Raw genomic sequence first — 23,914 nt, 5'->3', positions numbered from 1 at the left:
AAGAACCACTGTCACCAGCAGCTAATATATCACAGATTGATTAGCATTTGGAACAATCCGCCCCTCGACTTCCTGTCTTCATCTATGATCCACCCTGTGTCTGTCTGTCTCATCCTGCCCCACAATATGAAGATCCATAACATTTTTCATGTTTCCCAGCTCAAGCCTGTCTGGAATGACTGTTGAATGACTGCATTCAGTGAAACCTGGCTCTAGTGATTGAGGTTCTTTTTGTTACCTGCAACGAAACTCACCTGTGTGTGGTGAGCAATTATAAATACTGAGTGAGCTGAAGTGGAGTGGAAGAAGTACCACTGGCACCTGGGATTGGGATGTATCACTACTGTAGAATTGTTTTTGCTATCATTGCAAATAAATTCCCTATTTTGAAGGAGCTTCTCACTTGACTCAAGCCTGACAATAATATGGCAAGTCCCCTAAAAAGTACAGCATACTTATAGTGTAAGATGGGGAAATTACTAAGAGACTATGTGGTACTTAAAATTACTTAATTCATTGATATTATGGACTATTTAAATTTACTTACAGAAGTTTGTGGGACTCCTTTCCTGTAAAATACCTGAAGTTAAGCAGTACTTATTCATGTACTACCTAGTTAAAATTATATACAGTTACTTGTAGACTACTTGCAGCAGACAAAGAGCTATAATATAAAACCTGGAACAACGAATTTGCATAATGCATGACTTGTGCTTTTAGACAAAGTGATTTTATTCTTTGCAGGTGCATTAGCTGTAAAATTAACATGAAACTGTGACAACAGCAAAAACAAATACAAGAAACGTGATACAGAAAAATGATTTGGTGAGCCTGATCACACACACACACACACGTTTGATAAGGCAGGATTCATGATGCATTATTTAGGACTAAAACATTCATAATAACTGGTCATAATCACAAGCAATCCAGTACTACAATACAAGTACACTGTACTTTATTATTGCATCTCAACCCCAGGTAGTGTATTTATAATTATTATAAACATATATATCTTATATAATAGAAATAATAATAAACATATTATAAAAATATTAGCAACATTTGGATAATAAGTTATTTATAATATTCTTTATAGTGTTGTATGCATATATACTATGTGCTGTAATGCTATAGGACACTGAAAGTGCACGCCCTGGTGCTGCATTACGAGTCTCCGAGCTTCCACAGCTGGTTTACATCATTAACACTAACATGGGGGTCCTGGCTGGAAGTAGGGGGGTCATTGTTAATTTATTCATGCTACTGGGTCCTCAAAGTGCACTCACTGGTGCAGCAAAGAGTCTGAGAGCTTCCACAGCCCAGAGAACTTTTCACCTGTGCACCAATCCCTCACAGCTAACCGGCAAGTGGAATTAATGAAACAGCGCTGTAACAGGATACAGTTTCTTACACTGAGCTGAGGTTTGTCTGTGTGGGAAGAAATCAATGACCTTTCATCAGTCACAGCGTTTTTTAGCATTGATGAGGCCACAGAAGAGCCTCAAACCGTTGTTGTCATTTTGCTTTCATACAAATAAAATTGAATTGAACAGTGTGGAAGGAAGAACTCTTACATTAGAGTTTGGCACATCAAGCCTCTAATATCCTGTAACATGGATTTCATTCTGTAACTGTCTTGTCCCAAAAAGCCGCCCGGCAAAATATAGAAAAGCAAACCCGCAGAGATGAAATATTAATGCAAGCATACTGCTACTTAAGTAATGCAGGGGAAAGGACGGAGAAAGCATGGCTATAGATTTATCGTGCACCGAGAAGCTGCTCTATCCTCCTCCTGTCTCCACATCAGCTTTTGCTTGCGGAGCCTTCTTAAACATCACACGAGGGTAGATGCCTCCAGTCTGGCCACAGCATTTACTATCAAAGACAGAGCATTAGTTAGACCATATTGGATGAGCATGTCATTAAATACAGCTGTTACAGTCAGATAAATACCTCCAAAGTCTATATTTGTAGCACAGGAAGCACACGAGGCCGAGCACCAGCAGGACAATGAAAGTTACTACAATGACACCGATCTGGGAAGGAGGCACTCCTGAAAAGACAAACAGCCAACAACATCTAACATCATCTCAAAGGTCAAGTAGTTTGTTCAAAGGTACAAAAACAGGCATTTTCTCAGAGCTTAATACCAGTCTTGAGAAATCTGCATGCAGTTGCACTACAGTCATAATAACGCCACAAATAAATGCTCTAATTTATCTGTGAAGTCATAAATAAACAGAGTGGGTTTAGCACTAGTTTATCAAAGTTTGATCTCCTCACTAACTGGTGCTGAAGATCAGTTCTCTGCTAACATGAGCCACAGCGAGGCACCTGAGGCCTGAGCACGCTACCTGTGTATCAAATGCCTACCTGTGTCATCAATCAGAGCTTGTGGAGGGCAGACGGCTGTAAAACAACATCAGAAAATCACATTAGACTTATAAATGAACACAGAAACTCTAACACGGGCTGAACAAATAAAGACAAAAATTTTATTTAATTAAATTTAGCACGGTGATACTCACGGGTGCAGCTGGCTGTGTAATCATATGCTCTTTGCTATGAAGAACAAAGACACAGTGATTGTGATTAAAGGTTGTTTTCACAGCATAGAAAGCGAGTGGACGTCTTTAAGTTCTTTAAACTTAAAGACGTCCACTCGCTTTCTTTCTGAGCTCCACAGACAACCATGACCTGGATGACTGAGAACCCACACAGACATTTTCACAGTATATTCATCTCATCATTTCCAGATTAAACCCCTCCTATGAACACACTGTTCACCCCACAATGCTTAACATAACTCAGAAAATCTCCTCCCTCACATGTTTGCATTTTTAAACGTTTTTTTTTATGACTTAATTAGTTCATAACAAGGTATTTTTTAAAGAGTCATACCTTTATCACGCAAGTGGCTGTGAAGCTAACGTTGCCGATGCATTTGGAGGTGATTAGTGTGCCAAAGCTGCTGCTCATCACGGGCTGCAGGAACAGGCCCCCGTGGTGTGCGATCACAAAATCCTAAAGTCATCGAATTTAAATAAATAATTAAGAAAACAATTCAACCACATTATATTAAAACAAGCCAGACTATCACACTGTAAGTAAGTCATAATAGATCCGAATGCCTTCTCACTGCACACATGTTGATATGTCATAGCTGCTTATGTTGGACAGATCAAACTGCTCTGGTTTAATCACACTTACGGTTGCATTGGACCACGTAAACATGCAGCGGGAAGCCTCGTTTCGTATATCAGGGGACAGGTCTGAGATGTTGTATGTAGTCTTTTTGCCAGCGTGAGTGACGGTGCACATCATGTCACGCGCACTGCAAAGCTGAACAAACACCCCTGGGAACAAAATGCAGTTTGAAGTTAAGTCATGTTACAGTTATGCACATGAATATTTTATCAGCACTTAGTGCACGAGACAATGAAGGTAAAGCTCATGCTGTGAGGTCAAGGACTACGTAGGTCAAAGTAGGTCACGGTTTCATTTTCTGTGTCAGATGTTAAAGTTGAGTTTAACAGTCATGTTTTGGTTCAGTAGGAAGAGATGAATAGATCAGGATGTGTGAGCTTACTACAAGCTGCCCGTTAGAAACTCAAACTACTTTCAGTATGCTGTGTCGTCCCATAAATACTGGGTCACGTGGTTAGTGGCACTACTCACACACACACACACACACAAACAGCACCGACTCGAGTGACAGCGAGGAAACCTACTCCACACCCCCTGGCCCGCCCCGTCCCGCCTCCCGGGAATTCCCTCAGTAATGCCGAAATTTTAATACTCGTGACTGGTGACCCCATGTGTGAGTGTGATATGTGAGTTACGCCGCAGATGTAAACCGTGTTTACACGCAAAACAAAATCGATGAAACCAAACCATCTGTGGCGAACACAGAACTATTAATTCTGCAATAAATACAGAATACATGCAGAATACTACAGAAATTACTACGAATACTAGTACCGCCCCGAACTGCATAAATAACAAAATCTAATAGTGTAGGAGTACAAATACTACCGGTGCAGCAGCTTTAAAATAAAGCGGTAAAAATCACAGCGAAGAATAATTATATTATAACATATTCAAATGTCCTTAAAGAAAGCCGATAGTGCTACTTCACAGAGTGACGCAACAGTCAGAACATGTATTCGCTCCAAATCTTTGCCTCTCTGTCATGCAGCTTTGTTTCCAAGCAACAAAATAATAATAGTAATGATATTAATTATCGTTATTAATTAACAGGTCACTCACATAAGAGCGCGACAGCAGGAAACATCTTTCCTCGCGCGTGATCTCCACTTCTTTCATGAGCCTGCAGCCAGCTCCTGGAGACTTCTGCCTTGTGCTCGCATTTTTTCACATCGTTGCAGGAAGTGAGGCTTTCAAAATAAAGTTAGAAAGAAGAAGCTTAGATTTCACTATTTCCCAGACGTGGGTGAAGATTAATATTGGTCTTTAAATCAAATTATTTTTTTCAATTGAAGTTTCACTTTATTCCAGGTGTAGTTTTTAATCCAGTGTAGGGGATTTCCTGTTAGTGTGTGAGTGTGTTTGAGATGAACCAAAAATAACAAACCATAAAGTAATATGTTATTTATCTATAATAATGCAATAAACACGACCAGTTATTAAAACCGCTGCTGAAAAAGCAATGAGTGATGCATTCAATCCAAATGGAGCAGCTCCTGCAAGCTTGTTTGGCACCGATTAAGAGTAGTCTCAACTACTGTGCGCGCGCGCGCGCACACACACACACACACACACACACACACACACACACACAGCTTCAGGCTAGTTTATTATTTCTCATATTTGAATATTGTGCTTTATGGTTTCAGATTGCTGCATTGAAGTTAGGCTTGTGCTTTTATTGTTAAAAATCCTAAGCGGAACTTCGTACTTTTGATGATGCAAGCGGGAGTAATGTAAATGTAAAGTAACAATACCATGAAAATGAGGGAGTCGGTGCAGCAGGACGGGAGCGGGTTTCGTCCTGATGATGTGATCCAAGAGGAATGGCTATGCACTGGGCTGCTGGGATTAAACCTAATTGAATGTGATACACGCGCTTCTGCGAGTACAAGCATGTACTCCTGTCCCTCAGAAACTAATCTCTAATCCTAAATGTAGTCAGTTTCAACAGATGCTGACATAAAATTCCCTAAAAAATCAGAGTGAAAGAAAATTAAAAGCATTCGTGACCTGATGTAGCTGGAAAAAAAGTTAAGACCGCACCAAGGTTGAGGATCAGAAACTCTGTGAGTAATGTGCAATAATAGAGCGCTGCCTTGCCCACATTGTTTCAAGCTTCCAAGAAGCTCATCAGCAGAAATACAGAGAAAACAGAGAAAGCAAAAAATCCCCTTCATTGTTTCACTGTATTGTCAGACTAGCTCCTTGGAACTGACGTGAGGGTTACTACAGTTCAGGTAGCTTTTCTAGAGAGAGACATAAGGACTCACTCTGAATGCAAGAAAAGAGTAAAGAGAAGGCACACAGCAGCTTGTGGTACAGTGACAAATACTGGTTTCCACAAATTTTGCTGCTTCAGTTTTTATGATAGCAATTTCCATGTACTCTAGAATGTTATGAAGAGTGATCAGATGAATTGCAAAATCCTTCTTTGCCATGAAAATGAACTTAATCTCAAAATTTCAATTTCCACTGCATTTCATCATTCAGCATTTCATGCCATAAAAGGACCTGCTGAGATCATTTCAATAATGTCCTCATCAACTCAGGTGAAAATGTTGACGAGCACAAGGCTGGAGATCATTATGTTATGCTCACTGAGTTAGAATAGCAGACTGGATGCATTAAAAGGAGGGTGATGCTTGAAATCGTTGTTCTTCCAATTAAACATGGTTACCTACAAGGAAACACGTGTAGCCATCATTGCATGCATCCTCCTGGCAACTGTGGTGGAATTTGTAGCAGAGCCGAATTGAGCTCCAAATGGCTCCAAAGATAAAATATATCCGTGTGCACGCTCCTACATGCTGCAGCTTAAGGGAAGTGGGCTGACGTTTAAGGTCCTGCGTACATTTCTGCAGACACACGTACGCTGCTGGGGGACTTCCATGATGCACCGAGCGTTTCACTTTCTCTGACCATGTGTTTATATAACACTCTGCATTTAATCATCAGTTATCTGGCTCTCTTCCACAGCATGTCTTTTGTCCTGTCTCCCTCCCTTCTGCAGGAGGATTCTTCCTGTTAGATTGGCAGTGGGAAGGAAAATCTTCCCAAAGCAGTGCTTGCGCATAGGGAGTGGTCAGATTGTTGGGGGTTTCCCTGAATTACTGTACAATACGCTGTATGATCTTTACCTTCCAATATTAAGGGCCTGGAGATGACTGTTGTTGTGATTTTCACTAAATAAATAAAATAAAATTGAACCAAATTTTCCCTCTCATCTGAAAAGCTTCTGTCCCTGAAAGATGTGAAAAAAAGAAAGAAGTTGCACCCACAACACACGATAAAGACAAAATCATGATCACAAACAGAAGATTTTATTGATTTTAAACAAAAGGAAATCACACTGCGATACAGCTGGGTTAAATATATATTTCATCTACAAAGCAAACCAGCTTAAAATTGACCCTCACTAGTGAGGAGTCTCTTCTTACAAACTTTTCCACGGAGGCCCTGAGAGGTCAAACGCACTGCAACTTTGGAAAACAAGGAAGTGAGACAATAATGTGACGGAGCAGCTGTGGAAGTGACAAACGGAGAGCAAACAGCTAATAGCACACATGTATCTACAATCTCACATCAATTATGTGATGATTGTGTTTCTACTTGTGGATGTTTCTCCAAGTTCCAGTGGATTTGATCTCTCTGGGCCATCGTAAATTTCACATTAAAACCCGAATAAAAGCCCTTCATCAAACCATCTGCATGCATAGTTTAAAAGTGAAGAAAAGCCATGTCTTCAGCTGCTCCCATTGGGATCCAAGTGCATCTACAGATAAAGTGCTGCAACTTTAAATTTGTCAGGGTTTTCTTGTAAACTGCTGCAGGCTCCTTCTTTCTAGTACCTGCAGCAGGCGGAGGTCAGTCTAAAGAGGCACACAGCATTCACTCAATCCACTGATTTTAAAGCTTAAGTTGCTGATTTGTTTCTCATAAAAATTTAAATCCTCTAATAAATTATGACATACTCTTACTTGGTAACCCTGTAGTAGCAGAATAGCCCATGAAGTCATGAAAGTGGCCTTTGTCAGGGCCATTACAGCTCTGATCTACTGACCCGGTGGACACATTTTTACACATTAATGCACTAAAACAATGACTTTATTATTCAAGCGTATTTATTATACTGGGGGTCCTGAGTGGAAACTCTGCTGTGTTTCTGTAACTGCCTGACAAAAACACAGAAAAACAAAGATCTATAACGGACGAATATCATTAATAAAATACTGCAGAGGCATCAACACAAAGTTTGAATCCAGCATGTGCAGAGAAACTTTTACACGCTGCTCTCCGGATTTCCCATCTCCACATCAGCTGGTATTCGGACTTTCCTCTGCAGTGCGGAGTCTTGCATCACGGGCGCACCATTGTTTCTTCAGTGACAAGAGAATAACTATTTAAAACACGTCAGGTAACTGTGATGCATTTATATGCTGACACAATTAAAAGAATACCTTCTAGAGCGCACGAGGCACACCATGAGGCCTGCCAGCAGTAGGACTGTCAGGATAACCATGACAGCAATCATGAAAGGAGGGATTACAGTCAAGCAGGACTCCCCTAGTACCAAATCACAAAAACAGTTTCCTCAAAACACTTTTTCCTTTTTAGGCATTCTAGTTCTATGATGCATGACTTTTGTTGTGCTGTAAGAATGAAAGTGAAAGACAGCTGTCTGTGGTTTTGCAGCTGCAGCAATTTTACTCCAAGTAACAGAAGATGCGTGCGGTTGAAAATTTCCAGCATCTTAATCACCAATTCCTTTTAACTTTGATCTAAAAATCATACGTTATGCAGATTAAGACTTTGTCCCACCTTTTCCATCAAACAGACCTTTTGCAGGGCAGGTAGCTGTGAAAGAAAGAGAGAAAAGTCATAAAAACTTCACATGAAAGAAAAAATTCAGAACATTGCTCATGTGGGAGGACGGTGACTAACTTGTGCAATTGGCTGTGTAATCTCGAACCGTCCCCTGTGGAAAATAAACAGACAATTAGATGTCTCAGTTTATCTGAGAATTTAACTGAGAGTTTATCAGTTTACTATGTGGTTGCGATACTTCTGAGCATGTTTATCAGATTTCCACAGCGAGCGAACCCACTCCTAAACTAAGCCTCTGCGCCCTTACTGTTCTTCGAAAACACTTTGCCCACAAACCATGCAAGCACAGAAACTTCACCCTCACATCTTAGATTGTCTTTTATGCTCTAATATACCTCTAAGACGACATGTCCTTCATAGACAACGTTTGGGTAGCAGCTTGAGGTGACGAGAGTGTCGCAGCTGCTACTTATCACCTGCTTCGCGTGGTCCAGGTGGTTTGCGAGGACACTTTTCTGAAGTCAGAAAATAAAAAGAAATTTTAAAAAACAGTTCATCACACAACAAAATCACATGTTCTTACAGATATATTTGAATAAAGCTTGACCTTAAATGTATGATAATAGTGTTAACCACATCTTAAAATGGGAAGCTGCTCTGAGTCGTCCTACTCACGTCTGCAGTGATCCAGGAGAACTCGAGCTTGGATCTGTTTGCATCCATGAAATCAACAAACTTCTGGATGTTGTATTTGGCTGTGCCACCACCGTGGGACACATTGCACATCAAGTCCTGTATGCTGGAGAGCTGAAGTCTACCTGTGGACAAAAATGTGCTTTTATTGGTATTTAATCTTTATATTTATGGTAAACACAAACAAGCTAATAAGACTCAAAACCGCCATTAATGTCTTTATGCTTGTATGAAAAACAGACATTGTCCTAATCCGTGCATACAGCTGTACTGGAGTGACGAGCTCAGGTATACTGATATACCAAACTTGAAAAATAAACACACTCTGCAGATTAGAGGTAAGATAAAGCTTAAAAGCGGTGTTTTGGGTTCTTTAAGTATAGGAAAAGCTCTCATGTGACAGTCTTTGTGCCGCCTTCTTTTTTCTTCTCCAATAACTGTTAAAGTTTCAGTCGGGGCATTTTTGATACATTCTCACTTCCCTTGAAGAAATACGGGATTGTCTGGACAGGTTTCATATTAGGTCTGACAGCTGGTGATTCTAGACCAATAATCACTCGCTCAGATCTGAGTGGAGCCTACAGTAATTAGTCACAGCAATCAACTCCACTGACTTCATTACACACTGTAGCAGACGTCTCCTCGGCCTCTGACTTGATTATCGATCAGGTAAACAGGAAGGAACACCACTAACGCTCACACCGCTCAAGTTCAAACAGTGAGAGCGATGCTTATCTTTGTGCCTGACTTCTGTCATGACACATGCTTGGTCAGCTTTAAATGAGCTGCAACGTCACATTTATAGCATAAATGTGCCACTTTGCTTTCTTCTTTTTCAACAAAAAAAAGTGAAGCAAAGACCCAAAAACAAAGCAACAGTGAAGCTGGGAGTGAAGGTGAGCTTTAAGTGCTTGAAGGAAAACTGAACTCATTCTAACAGGAAAAACAAATAAAAGGCACAAATAAAACGATGAATGCAAAATACTCAGGAAACATATTTTAAATGAGTGCAGAAACAACGCAATGCAGCAGACTCACTCAGGTTATTCACACTGAAAGTCTTTTGTTCTTTACTCACTTGAAAGCATCGCTGCCGGTGTCTCACAGTCTTCACAGTCCTTCTGTCTTGAAACGAACTGCAGATTTCTTTTGAAAGCTCCACACAGAGACCACACCTTTAATTCATCGCAGGGCCCCGCATCTTGCCCTTCACTCCTCCACCTACTTCCTCCAACTCTTTGGGGGAAGACCGAGGTGTTTCTCAGCCACAGGTTACAAATCATAACACATCAGAAAAAGGATTTTGCAGGGAGTCACGTAGCAAAATTCAGCCGCCAAAACAATAAAAAGAAATGAGAAAAAAATAGGAAGAAAGTTTTTGGGTAGCTTAAAAAATGAAGGATGAGCAGTGCTCCTTTCTTCAAAGTCACGCTCCAACCTCCGGTTTGTGGAGAAGTTCATAATGAACCAAAGCACACCTCAAAGACCAAAAATGACTTTAAAGTCATCTCACATCAGCCACGCAGAGAGAATCAAGAAGTCCTTTGGAGAAAAATAATCATAAACCACATGGTTTATGCTATACACACACTGTTGTGATTCGGTTGACCTTTGACCCAAACACAAGGAAAGAGGAAACCAAAGAAACAGACTCAGAGCCAAAATTATGGTTTCAGATTTTAAATATAAACATTTTGCAATGTCATTCTGCAAATAATAAAAAACAGAAGTGTTTATTGCAACACGGTTACTTAACTTGACCTCATTCTTCTTCTTTATTTTCTTTGTTTTTATTAACCACTACTTATATTTATAACATTTTTTTAACATCTATCCACCTCGAGCTGTTTCATTATATGGCCATGAGGATTAAAACCACTTTGATTACAGCAGCTGACAGACTGTTTTGGTTTGGTTTGTTCTGAGACTGCAAATTCTTTGAACGCTCCAGGAAATCTCTAAATTCTTCTTCCACCGCAATGCACACCAGTCACGTAAGGTCACACGGTTGTGGCCTAGTTACCTCAACGTGAGGATGACTGTATACTATGGCATGCTCTGCCAGACGGCTTCATCCCTATTGGCTGACACTACTCACACCACATCCATGCGTGTTCTGTATACTTGTAATGTTACATAAGCTGCTGTCTGACCTGCAGTAACCTCACAGAAAGGGAAACACGGTGACATCACCATGTTATGGAGTAGCATGTGTGAAAGTCAATGTTTTGGGTCAAACAGTTTGTGTCTGTGGCTGAATATAAGCTAAAGATACATACTGTATATAAACAAGCAACGAGTTTGGAGTGTCGCTGCAGGTTCATGTGCAGGGAAACTCCCACCAGTGATTTTTCTTGCAGTGAATTAGAAAAGCCCCTCTGCCCTCTTCCTTCCTGTTATGTACACACACAGTAAATGCTGTTGGAGTTACACGGCCACCCGCAGCACCAGCATGCATTCTGGATTTTATAACTACATTTTTAAATTTTACATCAGCAAAAAAAATGAAGAACGTTTAAGGACTCCTCTGTAGCTTCATCAAAAAGCCCCCACCCCAGAACAAGACTCGTGACTGTCATTACTTAAATGTGCAGAGGCATCGTGTTCTGAAGTGGCAGCAGCACAAACATGACCAATCATTTCCTTGTGCATGTGTCAACCCACCTGCTCAGCTTCAATTGGCTCAGAACATATCACCAGATAGAAGACCCAAAAAAAGCCCCTGTAGGAAAAACAGGAAGAAAGAAAAAACAAACTAAAACCAAGCATGAGCTGCAAAAAACACAATGAGCTCATGAGTCTGAGCAGAAGCTTTTAATGAGTGAAAAAGAAACAGTAATACAGCAGATAGAGAAACAAATGTTTGATTGACAGCTTAAAATATACACTTCATAAGGACAGCGTAAAGAGGACACATGACGAGTAGTTTAAGATCGCAATGTTCATCTTTATAAGTTATATAATAATAAAAATAATATATTTATATATAAATAATATAGTTTCATATTATAAAATATCAGTAGCATATAGATAGTAAGTCATCTATATTCATCTTTATATTACTATATGTTATATATACTATGTGCTGTAATGCTATAGGACACTGAAAGTGCACGCCCTGGTGCTGCATTATGAGTCTCTGAGCTTCCACAGCTGGTTTACACGGGGGGGGGGGGGGGGTTGTATTAATGTATTAATGCTTTTTGGCTCCTCAAAGTGCACTCGCTGGTGCAGCAAAGAGTCTGAGAGCTTCCACAGCCCAGAGAACTTTTCACCTGTGCACCAATCCCTCACAGCTAACCGGCAAGTGGAATAAAATCAACAATGGGATCGAGGCCGTAGCCAGATACAGTTACAGTGACACTAATCAGTGAGCTGGGGTTCAGCTTTGGCAAGTATAATGCAAAACAGGAGGGTTCGAATCCACTAAACAGCTACCCTGAGGTACCCCTGAGCAAGGTACCGTCCCTACACGCTGCTCCCCGGGCGCCCAGTGGCTGCCCACTGCTTCAGAGACGAATTATTATTATTATTATTATTATTATTATTATTATTATCATCATTAAGTAATGCTTAAAATAAAAGGTCACACATGACTTAGAGTTTAGCACCTCAAGTCTCCAGCATCCAGTCACATAAGTGTCATTCTGTCACTCATTACCACCACTGTGCTGTCATTAACTGTGCCAAAGTACGAACAAAGAGAAACTGAAGATGAGTCCAGAGGAAGTGTCCACACTCCCACTGCATCTACACTTACTGTGTAGATGCAGTGGGAAACTACAGAAAGCATCCACTCACAGGTGGAGATTAACCTTTTCATGCACACTCTACTTCAAAGTGAAAAAAGGGGAAAGATCATCGTTTCAGATCTGTTCTTTCTACACAATTTCTGGCTTTGCTGCTTCTTTCTTCCCGACGATGTAAAGTCCTCTGGTTTGCCCACAGCGGCATCTCCTGCCAATGAAAACAGAGCAGCAGTTATGAACACGCCAGATGAGGACACAGCATGTCATTGTATGATTTATATACGGGGAGAAGATTACCTGAGATTTTCATTTCTGCAGCACAGGATGATGCATGCAAGCGCTATCACTATCACTATGACAATGACAATGACAGGGATGATCCAGTGATGAGAGTTCCCTGAGAAGGAAAACAGATTTAATAATATTTAATATTGCATTAAAGGCCAAATAAATTATTCACAGCTAATAAAAACAGTCACGTTCTCAGAGTTTATTACCTCTCTTAAATAGCCTGAATGGGACGTCACACAGCATGCAACACTGTTATTTAAAGATGATGTCATAAATAAATAGAGCGGGTAAAAAGTACTAGTGTAACAAAGTTTGATCTCTCCACTGTAACTGGTGTTACAGATATGTGTTATCTAATAATGAGGCCCTTTCCTGTATTTGTTCATCACGTGTGAAAACATGCAGACGCTGCCAAACATTCCTGTGATTTAATCACGTTTCATTTCAGTTTCGTCTCTTTTAGTGACACACAGACACAGTGACATAAATACTGACTGTTTTTTTCACCTTGGTCTCCGGGCAAAGCTACGGGAGGGCAGACGGCTGCAAAAGAACACGAGAAATTCATATTTTACTTCAAAATTGATGAAAACAAAAACCAGACACAATGTGAGGACGGGGCAGCGATACTCACTGGTGCAGTTGGCCGTGTAGTCGAGAGGTTTCCCCTACGGAAAACAAAAAGAGACAGTTATTAGGATGAAGTACTTGTGATTAGCAGATTTGCAGAGTAAACTCAACCTCTCTTGAGCAAACAGCATTATTCACACTACAACACGTCCGATAACACAGGCAAGTTTTTTCCCTCCAGTGTGGAATAAAGTTTTTTCTCATATTTGGAGGGTTGTACCTTGGAGTTGACGTGTCCTTCACAGAAAAGGTTTTCGATGCAAGCTCTGACAGTGAGAGCGTTGAAGCTGCGACTTATCACCACAGCAATTTGATCGAGGTGGTTGGCGAGGACGTATTTCTAAAGTCAGCAAATGAAAACAAATAAAAATGATCAGCCTGTCATGCGACAAAATCCCGAATAAATACAAATTACATGGAACCCTTTAAAGTTTATGATATATATAAGAGAACATTTATGTGAGAGGTCACTCACGGAGATGTTAAACCACGAGAACTCAGGCTTCTGCACATCCTTGTCAGAAAACTCGGTCTGGAGGGCGTACGTGGTCGTGCCACCATCATGGGAGACGGTGCACTTCACTGGCTGCCCGCTCAAAGCCTGCACGAACACACCTAGGAACAGAAAGATGAGGTTTCTTTATTCTGACCAATTACAGTGAGCTTTATAAATAAATGCAAACGTTATTAAGCATGTTGTACATTTAAATATAACCGTCGAGGCAAAGAGTGTGCTCAGGTGAGACAGTTACATGCAACTGATTTATATCAAATAAAGAAACACTATGCAGGGCGCATGTTTTTGCATAATCCATACAACAGTGTACTGAGTGCAGTTTGCATAAAGTTTGGAAGTTTATATTTGTGGTCTGAGGCCAGAGTTATTGTTATGAAGCTGTTTTTTTTAGCTGATGCCAAAGACGAGCTCTCTGCTGAGCTTAAATAACAACAATTAACAGATTAACTACATCCTGTGGAGATGAATGACCCATTTTTAAACCTGAGTGAATCAGTTTTAGTTTACTTTTAGCTTTGGTCAGCTTACAGTGTGTTAGTCATTCTGATCCTTGTGAGTCCCTTCTTTGTGTATTTGTCAGGCGTGTTAACATTTGTAAACATTGTCTCGTGTGGGAGGAGGGGCAGCTGATAAAAATGCTACGCAGTCGCATAAAAAAAGGTCACTTGGTCACTATAGCAGTAATAACTCAGAGTGTTTGGGGAAACCTGCACTCTGTACAAAGCTCAATTTCTTTAAAATCTTTTTTTTAAATCACTGACAAAGTCAAATATCCGGATGTTCAAGTTTTGGAACAGAAAGGTGGGCCCGCAGGGGAGTGTCATGTCTAGGAAATGATGTAATATGGCCTGATCTTGTGACTCGTCTGGCTCGTGACTCGTGTTGGTTTTCTGTTGTCAAACAAGCACACACACACACATACACACGTGAGTGAGTGAGTGAGTGAGTGTGTGTGTGTAGACCTTTAGACCAACCTGAACCAAACTGTAAAAATCTGAACGAAACCTCCTCTGCTACACTAAACTAAACTTCCTCTAAAGAAAAACAGATAATCGTCAGTTTAGGACGCGGCGATGAATCCAGCCACAGACACGTGGAAATAACTGCAGTGCAGATTACACAACAGGAAACATGTTAGTGTTACCTTCCCGAGGTTGTTAGTAAAACAAGATCGGATCACTGCTCGAGTAAATTTAAGTAAAGACAGTGAAAGCTGTCGAAGGCTGACTGGATACCGAGTGACGCAATCTCACCCTCATCCTCTCACAATCACACGGACATTCACCACATAAAAATACTTTCCCCTTCGTCATAAAGAGCACACACGCTCTGCTTCCAGGAAGCTTTTTTAAAAGTTCTTTAACAAAACTCACTCAGCAGCAGCGCAGCGCTCAGCCTCCACCCTCCAGCCATCGCTCTGGTGACTAAATGCTCAACTTCCTGAGCTCCTGTCTTTGTTCTCACACGGTCTTCTCTACCAAAACTCCCCCTCAAAAAAACGCTCAATGCCACACCTTCAAAATAAAATGTGCTGAGAGTTATATGATTTAAAACACATGAAAGGGAAGACTCACTGCAAACTAACACATACTGATCTCTGATCAGCTTCATCCTCTACTCAGATGGGGATGCACTCATTCACAGCTCAAAGGGAGTCACTGAAAGGTTAGACGAGCATAAAAATTATGTGAATCACATGGAAACACATTCACTTAAATCTTTTAATAAGTTCTGCTGAAGGTCGACTCAACGAGCCCAAGGCCTGTTACCTTTAGTGATCATGATTGATTAGATCTTTGCCAGCATAATAAGGATTGTTTGGCAGCTCTCACTGGAACCACTGATACTCAGACCAATGAGTATTGGTCAATGTGTGGAGTCATCGGTCTTCCACACTGGAGAGTTTCACATGATCATGGATTGCGAGGGTCGCGACCATAAAAAGCACCTGCTTCAAAAATGTGCAGCAGCCCACATGGACGAGCCAAATGCAGTCTCAGGAAGAGTTTTAAAGATTGAGCTCTTTGGCATCAATGACGCGTGGTATGTTTGGACGAGTTAAGATTCGGTTTTCAAAGCTAAGAACACTGAACCAGCTGTCGAGCATCAGAAGCTGTTCTGCCTGCAGTGGTGCTGGCACACTACACAAAGTGGACGCAATAAAGAAAGAGGAGCAGGACTACCTTCGAGGGGCGATCGTGGCTCAAGAGTTGGGAGTTCGCCTTGTAATCGCAAGGTTGCCGGTTCGAGCCCCGGCTTGGACAGTCTCGGTCGTTGTGTCCTTGGGCAAGACACTTCACCCGTTGCCTACTGGTGGTGGTCAGAGGGCCCGGTGGCGCCAGTGTCCGGCAGCCTCGCCTCTGTCAGTGCGCCCCAGGGTGGCTGTGGCTACAATGTAGCTTGCCATCACCAGTGTGTGAATGTGTGTGTGAATGGGTGGATGACTGGATATGTAAAGCGCTTTGGGGTCCTTAGAGACTAGTAAAGCGCTATATAAATACAGGCCATTTACCATTTACCTTCAAATTGTCTGAGACAGTTGAAACTTGGACATGATGGGGTTTTCCAACAGGACACATTAAACCTGGTTTTGGAATAAATAAAAAAGGCTAACGCTAAAGCCACGACCTTATTTAAAATCTGAAGTCGGGTCCGTGCCAGGAAACTAACCAATTTTAATTTAGACTCCACCTTTTCTGCGGAGACTAGTGGTTAAATATCCAACCAGAATTATGCCAGAAGCACCAGTTTAGCTCACCGGGATGAGCAGGCCTTTGTTGCATGTCTTCCCCTCACCCTCCCTCCACTTTCCTGTCAGACTTCACTGTTACTATCTAATAAACCAGAAAAAAGCCCCCCCCCCCAAAAAAAGCACTTTGCCAGAAGCATGTTGATGGATACTAAAAAGCATCTGGTCAAGATACAACTTGTTAAGTTACATTTAACCATATATTAAAGGTGTGTATGTCTACACTTGAGTCTATTGAAACCTAATGTTGTTAAAGGCTGTACAATCATTTCACCAATCAGTTCAAAGAAATTATTAAAACTCACAAATTATCATGACATTCATTGACATTACATCCATGCTGAATGTAAACTCTTGACCGTCTCCATTACCATCACCAAAACACCCAATCAAGGATTTTTCCTTTGGAGATGGCACACTGACCGTGCACTCAGCCACAGTTTTTTCTGATGTCACCTGTCATCAGTAAAGTCTTTAAATCTTAGTATATTTCTAATTATTCAAAAATATATGTGACTTGATTCAGATGTGCTGGACTGAGTTAAAGATGAGCTTTAAGGTTTGTAAACAGTCAAAACTTTGAAGTGGGAGTTTGATTATTGATGTTGCTGCTAAACCTGTTGAGCAACCACTCATACTGAGCCAGCAAAAAGTGCCTGCTTTATCATTCCCCCCAGTAGCCTTTTAATAACATATTTTACAGTTAATGTCTTTAATGTGTGATTTTATTTTGAAAAAAACAAAACAGGAAGGATTCTGAAAAAAAAAGGCATATTAATGACCTGATGCAACCGCTGCGTAGGGTGGCGAAATCATTCGCTCGTGATGACGAAACGTGACGACTTCACCCAGACTGCTTTATTTTGAAAGTATGTAAACAAATGAAAGCACCATTAAACAAGTTTTATCAGCAGCTGATATTTACAGACCCTGTGTAACCATCAGTTTCACTGCATGGCAATAAATTATGTTTAGTTATGTTTAATCTCCAGTAATCTTTCTACATTAACCACACAGGTGCACAGTGCTGATAGGGAGTAGGTGAGGATAGTTTTGTTTGTTTGTTTATTTTTAACACTGTATGTTCAAATAAAATAAATGTCATTACAATATATAAAGCATTCAAAGTCATCTTTTTTAATTCATGAAAAGGGTGATGTAATGTGAACACACTGACCCATTTTCAGCCTTTTCAGCCATGTTCACTTAAATCATTCCTGAATAAAGTCAAGTCAAGTTTTCAGGGAGGAAGCTGGTGAAGCAGGAAGGGAACAGTGAAGTGTTTGTGAACTGTTTGGTACAGAAGAAGGGTCTTCCGTGAGAAATATGTGTGTCAAGTATAAAAGGAGTCAACATAATAGAGCAAAACAAGACTAACTGGTTGTGCGCACCTTGGGAGTAATAACTGCAATCAAATATTTACTGATAACTGTCAGTGAGTCTTTCACACCACTGTGGAGGAAATTTGGTTCACTGTTCTTTGCAGGGTTGTTTTAACTCAGGTCCACTGGAGGGGTTTCCAGCATGAACGACCTTTTTAAGGTCATAAACAGGCCTTAAACATACTGTGAGACCTGTGTCCTTAAAAATGTCTACGTTGGATTTTTTTTTTTTTAAAGTGTGAGGTTGAAATTTGGAAAAAGGTCAACTGGACGTCTCCCAGATGGCCACAGCTCACCCCACAGTACTAGGCTGAACGCATGACCGAAGCACATTGGTGAGTCGGGCTGTGGAGAGCACCTGAGCAGAGATGTTTAAAGGATGTTGGATTATACAGTGCAGGTCTAATTGGACTGTTCAGAAATGCCAGGAGAGACTCCTGTCTACAGGAGAGCTGCTGGATCCACAGCCAGGCTGCTGATGTGCACATTTCTAATCTCGTCCATCCCGGTTTCTCCCAAAGAAAATCATCTTCAGCTCGGCCTCCTGTCTCCAAACCAAACACCACAGCAGGTCTCACTGCCATCTTGTAAACTCTCCTTTTCACACCTGCTGCTATCCTTCTGTCACGCATTACCTCTGACAATCGTCTCCACCTGCTCCACCCATCCTGCACTGTCTGTTGCTTTGGATGGTTGACACCAGATACTGAAACTATTCTACTTTCAATACTTCAGCTTAGGGCTGGGCGATATATTGAGTTTTTTAAAAATATCGATATATTTTCATACGAGATATAAGATGTGACAATATCGTTTATATCGATATAGTCTTTGTTACGTTATAATTATACTTGTGGAGCCGCAGGTTTGCCTCTCTTTCGTCCACTTTTGTCTCTACGCAACTTTACTCGGCCTCCCCTCCTCCATAGCTTTACCTGCAGGCAATGACAAGATGAAAGAGGAAAATCTCCGTTAGCGAGTTACCGTGCGTGGGGCTGGACGGTGTCAACGTGTTAGCTAGCTAACCGCGCTAACGAGCTAACCGCGCTAACGACATGCAGCCAGGAGGGGCTGCACGGCCTAAAATCCTTTCATTTTCTCAAAAATCGACAGTGCGCCTTATGTATGAATTCTGGTTGTGCTTACTGACCGCGAACCGATTTTATGTGGTACACAGCGCTCAGCAATCTGTCAAAAAATGTTTTAATATGACTTTGCTAAGCTACGGAGCTGCACCGCTTGATGGAGCCGCCTCGCGGAGTGATACGTACTGTGCTTCAACATAATATTACCGTACTGTGTGTGTATAAGGACCACAAATGGCACCTGTTCAGAGACGTGGTGCAGCTGTGAAATCTGTCTCTTTGTTATTACGCTCAGCGTCTATTAGTTTACATTTTGACCATAGCTGGACGATTTTTTGTTCTTATGGGCCGATGGATTTTTTTTTTTTTTTTTAGGAAGGGTATATATAATGACAGGTGTTGGATTGGCCAATTGGTCATGATCGACTCTGGCCTGGACCAATTACAGCCGAGGAGGCCGAATGCACCCGCCCCCTTGTTTAGCAATCACGTGATTTTCGCGCATTGCATGCCGGGAACTCGTGGCAAAACAATCCAAGTACCGCATCAAATGCAAGCATTTGCAGCACCGCAAAACGTTCATTCTCCGGTTACAATGCCTTCTTGTTTTTTCTTTGCCGCACAAAAAAGGAATGTACAAAACAAAAGGAGAACAATGCCGGTCCGTACAATGACAGACTCGACGAAAAGACAAAGAAAAGATACGAGGAAAAAATCAAAGGTGTGAAAGGGTCAGACCCTTACGAGCCCACAGAGTGGACAAAGGACGTTAGCATGCTGCCCAACTTTCACCACGCTCAGATTTATAATTACACGGTTCTTGGAGTGAGTGCACACACTCATGAAGTTTAGTAACTTCAGGTCACTGCAACAAGCCCAGGTACAGTTTACCGACGGATGGGTACAGGACCTTGAAATGCACCGAGTAGAACGAAAGACCATCGTACGAACAAAGGTAAGTTTACCAGTCTCACAAATCGTCGTCATAAATACAGATTCGTTAACCGTTTATTAATATAACCTTTGAGCTCAACGGTAATTAATTAGTAGTGGAAATAATTTCTGGTTCATTACAGAAATGTAGCAGTGACAATAATATTGTATGCTGTAATCGTACTGGACAATTAGTGATACAAAACAACTGTTTTACCCTGTGAATAAAAGTATATGTTTTTGTCAATGTACCATGGTAATAACAGAAGCGAAACGCAATATTGTGTCAGGACAATTCACTATTTATGCACAATAAACACAATAAACAAAGGAGCATAGCGCGACAATTTCTGTTCAGCGCCAGACTTGCTTGTAACCTATATCACCAGTTATGTTAAGAAAAATGACGTATTAACTACTACAAAACTCTGACCTTTGTGGGAATGCTTGGAGCAGACTAACATGTGAGCTGGAGTGTTCTGGGACGTTATATTTGGTATATCCAGACCATCCGTCGGCTCTTACTTCAGAAACATGGCTTAAAACATTTCTCTTCAACGACGTAATCCGATTGAAAAAAAAAAAAACGATCGGCTTCCCGTGGCTGTCATGCTACCGGCTGTTGCAGTTAATAATACAACAGCTTCTTGCCATTTTTTGTGTTTCTTTTTATCGCTGTGTAACTGAGTTCAATTGAAAGCCTGCACGCGCTAGTACCTCTTGCCACAAGTTCCCAGAATCCTTTGCGGTTTTACCCCTGAATGATGTCACATTTTCAATCTTTATCCTGGTGGGCCGGTCTCTAGTCAAAATGCCCGGGCCGATTTTTTGTCCCAGTCCAGCCTTGATTTTGACTGCACAATTGTGAGCTTTTCGTTATGCACAAAAACAACATTGTTTTCTTTTATTTATGGACCATGATTATTTAATAAATGCTGATAATTTATTTTTGAGTAATTTCTTCATGTACATCTACGCTGTATGTAAAGAAAAGTGCCCGTGTGACATCTGGGACACAGTGTGACTAAGAACTCTTTTTGTTCTTAACTTATGGCTTTAAAAAAAAAAATCGAGATATATATCTTATATCGCCATCCAGCTAAAAAATATCGAGATATGAATTTTGGGTAATATCGCCCAGCCCTACTTCAGCTCAATGTGTCTTCTCCTTTCTGCCTGCCGTCCACTCTCAGCAGAGATCAATGTTTTCTGTGAACATGAGAGCCCACGGTGACTCATACCTGGCCTCATCTCTCAGGCCGTCCATTGTTAATAATAATTACTGTTATAATTATTATCATCACAGTAGAAAAAGCAGTATTACACCCACTTTAACAAAACAATTTCCAAAATATGGGATATTTGATGCATGACGTAACTTATAGTTAAACAGCTTTCAAAATGTATTTAAAAGAAGAAAATAAAAAATAGGCTGTATGTTCTTGTATGTTCCACACGATGGCGCACTGAGACAGCTTCTTTTACCCAGGCGACGGCTGGAGCTCTTTGAGAAGTGGACCACACAATAAGTAAACGAATAAAAGACGTAAATACACGACCCATATTTCGACCTTTGGCTCGACGAAGCAGTGAAATAACCGAGATCCGTCTGTAATCCTGTGCGCATGCGTCTCCAAATGCAGAAAAAACATGAGGATTTGGCGCCACCTTCTGAGTTTTGCTAGTTAAATGTACACATTTATCTTAAGGAAAAAGAAACTTACAATTACAAGCTACAAGTATTTAAATATTTTTAAATAAGAGGGTTGACTCATTGAAATAAGCCGATCTGTGAGCGCGCAGTCTCAGAAACAACAAATGTTACCTGTGAGGCTCACCACCCCCTCCTTCTTGGACGCTGACAGATGTCGTCTCAGGACTCCGACAAGCAACAGCATCAAACTCTCCTGAGCGGTCATGATCATAAACTTTATTTTTAGTCATTCAATTTTTTAATTAAAATTTTAGATTTGTGCAGATTTGCCTCACGCCACTGTGCGAACAAAGGTATTTCTATTACGATGTCTACAAACAATTTGTGATTATTTTATTATTTCTTTTATCTATAAATAAAAAAATATACATGCAAAAGCAAGCAGAGTTTTATGAGCTCTGAATTAGACAAATCAGTCCAAAAAAAAGAGAGAAAAGAAAACAGGCAGCAAATCCCTACAGTGGAGAAGACATGACATAAAAATAATATTCAACATTTAGATTTCAGAATAAAACGTGACACACACTGATAATTGGATTTTTATTGAAAACCAATGAATTAAATTAAATGAATATATTAACAAATGCTAAAATAACACTGGGATCCATCCCTGGGAAAAATATAGTAAACTGGTGGAGTGAACATAATTTAACATATGGTGATGGAGCGCCGCGTAACACCTGCATCCTCTCACACTGCTTGTTTTTTATAACTCTTTTCAGGTCATCTTCACCGATGGTGAAGTCTCACCGAGGGTCAAATATTTAAGGATGAGGAGGAAAGGCGAACAGAGGCACTGCATATAGTCCTAAATGATGAGGCTGACACGTGTGGACATTAAATTCCCTTACATGAAATGTGTGCTTTCGAACACGGATGAATGCAGAGTGCAAAAATAGATTTTGCAATACAAAAAAAAAAAAAAAAAAGATTGTCACTTTGTTCTTATTACACAAACACTCTCTGACCAACACATACACACTGTTTTTTTAAAGCTTTTGGTGCCCAACAAAAGGCCGAAGCACGCAGGTAGTAACCTCACCAGTGAGTTTCCCTCAAATCCAGTTACAGTGCTCCATGTTCAGGTATATAAAACACTCACCAGCACCCTCTGTGACCTCACTATGACACAAACAGCACTCGGCTCACTTTGCACACATATACACTGCACATTCACACAAACACGTGGTGTACACAAGCACAAACACAACAGTAAACAGACACAGGAGTGACACACAGACTGCAACGCACATTAACTGACTGCATGTTTTTCTTTTTAAAAAAAGGAATAAATGGTTTGTATTGCTTTGGCCTGTTCTGTGAGCAGCCTGCTCGTGTCGCCTTCCTCCTCCGGTCACGCAACTACGCATGCATCAGAGAGAAGACGACAGCAGGGAGGCGGTGGGGAACATGGCGGATGTCACAGTGTCCGTTTCGTCACTGCAGTGTTCGGACACGTTTACCACCGGGACCCTCGTTTTCCTGGTTTTCCCTTCTTGGCCCGAGGCTTCACGTTAGAACCCCCACGTGTCTTTTTGTGCCGTGAAGTCCGACTCCTCTTGGTCCCATTTGCCGGGGGACAGGCACTCTTCAGTGCTGAAGTCCTGAGGGTTCACCCCAATGTCCAGGACCTGGGGGTTAGTGCGAGACTCAGCGAGTCTGTAGCGACAAAGGGGAAGAAAAAAAAAAGAAAAGACATTTTATTAGCGGCTTTGGTAAAACTATAGACTGTACATAAAAGATGGACATGGCTTCCATCTGAAGCTCTAAAGATGACTGGGGTGCAGGGCAGAATCGCTGAGATGGAGTCGGCAACGTCTGGAGGAAGCTCAAAGGAGAGATTCTCCTCTGTGCTGATAGGACCCAGTTGAGCTTGCTCGGGGTCTAATTAGGCTTCCTGGACTATTTTTGAGGTTCCACACAACTGGGAGGAGTTCCCCGCAGAGATCGCATCCGGTTTGGGAATGTCTAAGGAAGCAGTGCTTTCAAGTTCCCAGAAGGAACTTGAAAGCACTGCTGAAGAAAAGGACATCTGGAACACTTCAAAGGATAATGTCCATCTTTTGTATACAGTCTATAAAATCAGATTTTCTGTTTGCAATGTTTACAGATCTTTGATAATGGTCAGTACAGC

At 41.1% G+C, this 23,914-nt stretch overlaps 4 protein-coding genes and 1 long non-coding RNA gene across 10 annotated transcripts in view; 1 reads left to right on the top strand and 4 right to left on the bottom strand.

Annotated features, from left to right (window-relative positions):
• Positions 1-23,914, top strand: part of LOC145422353 (uncharacterized) — a 203,909-nt gene that overhangs the window by 117,657 nt on the left and 62,338 nt on the right. The window lies entirely within an intron of this gene.
• On the bottom strand, positions 709-4,405 carry LOC145422352 (uncharacterized). Its single transcript, XM_080293605.1, has 7 exons — positions 4,273-4,405; positions 3,214-3,359; positions 2,905-3,027; positions 2,532-2,565; positions 2,377-2,412; positions 1,957-2,056; positions 709-1,878 (listed from the first exon to the last, which is right to left on the bottom strand). The coding sequence occupies exons 1-7, from the start codon at positions 4,295-4,297 to the stop codon at positions 1,785-1,787; spliced, it is 558 nt and encodes a 185-aa protein (XP_080149731.1). The 5' UTR covers positions 4,298-4,405; the 3' UTR covers positions 709-1,784.
• On the bottom strand, positions 7,317-10,158 carry LOC145422450 (uncharacterized). Of its 2 annotated transcripts, none has more exons than XM_080293861.1 (7): positions 9,809-10,158; positions 8,713-8,855; positions 8,433-8,552; positions 8,155-8,188; positions 8,032-8,067; positions 7,671-7,776; positions 7,317-7,589 (listed from the first exon to the last, which is right to left on the bottom strand). In XM_080293861.1, the coding sequence occupies exons 1-7, from the start codon at positions 10,011-10,013 to the stop codon at positions 7,493-7,495; spliced, it is 741 nt and encodes a 246-aa protein (XP_080149987.1). In that variant the 5' UTR covers positions 10,014-10,158; the 3' UTR covers positions 7,317-7,492. The 2 variants fall into 2 exon arrangements, with proteins under 2 accessions (XP_080149987.1, XP_080149988.1); XM_080293862.1 differs by having other exon boundaries at positions 8,050-8,067.
• On the bottom strand, positions 12,452-15,401 carry LOC145422483 (uncharacterized). Of its 2 annotated transcripts, none has more exons than XM_080293928.1 (7): positions 15,291-15,401; positions 13,876-14,015; positions 13,621-13,740; positions 13,405-13,438; positions 13,278-13,313; positions 12,777-12,876; positions 12,452-12,687 (listed from the first exon to the last, which is right to left on the bottom strand). In XM_080293928.1, the coding sequence occupies exons 1-7, from the start codon at positions 15,328-15,330 to the stop codon at positions 12,612-12,614; spliced, it is 546 nt and encodes a 181-aa protein (XP_080150054.1). In that variant the 5' UTR covers positions 15,331-15,401; the 3' UTR covers positions 12,452-12,611. The 2 variants fall into 2 exon arrangements, with proteins under 2 accessions (XP_080150054.1, XP_080150053.1); XM_080293927.1 differs by having other exon boundaries at positions 12,475-12,687; positions 13,266-13,313.
• Positions 22,307-23,914, bottom strand: part of ldlrap1b (low density lipoprotein receptor adaptor protein 1b) — a 44,995-nt gene continuing 43,387 nt past the window's right edge. For all 4 annotated transcript variants that reach the window (XM_026151318.2, XM_026151317.2, XM_026151316.2 and 1 more), the window contains one exon: positions 22,307-23,439. In XM_026151318.2, the coding sequence (XP_026007103.1) occupies positions 23,393-23,439 (47 nt within the window). In that variant the 3' untranslated portion in view covers positions 22,307-23,392. The remainder of the gene's footprint in view (positions 23,440-23,914) is intronic.

The sequence above is a fragment of the Astatotilapia calliptera genome, chromosome 19 (assembly GCF_964374335.1).
Source record: "Astatotilapia calliptera chromosome 19, fAstCal68.1, whole genome shotgun sequence".
Taxonomy (NCBI): domain Eukaryota; kingdom Metazoa; phylum Chordata; class Actinopteri; order Cichliformes; family Cichlidae; genus Astatotilapia; species Astatotilapia calliptera.
The sequence above is the reverse complement of the archived record's forward strand: the minus strand, read 5'-3'. Positions and strand labels throughout refer to the sequence as shown.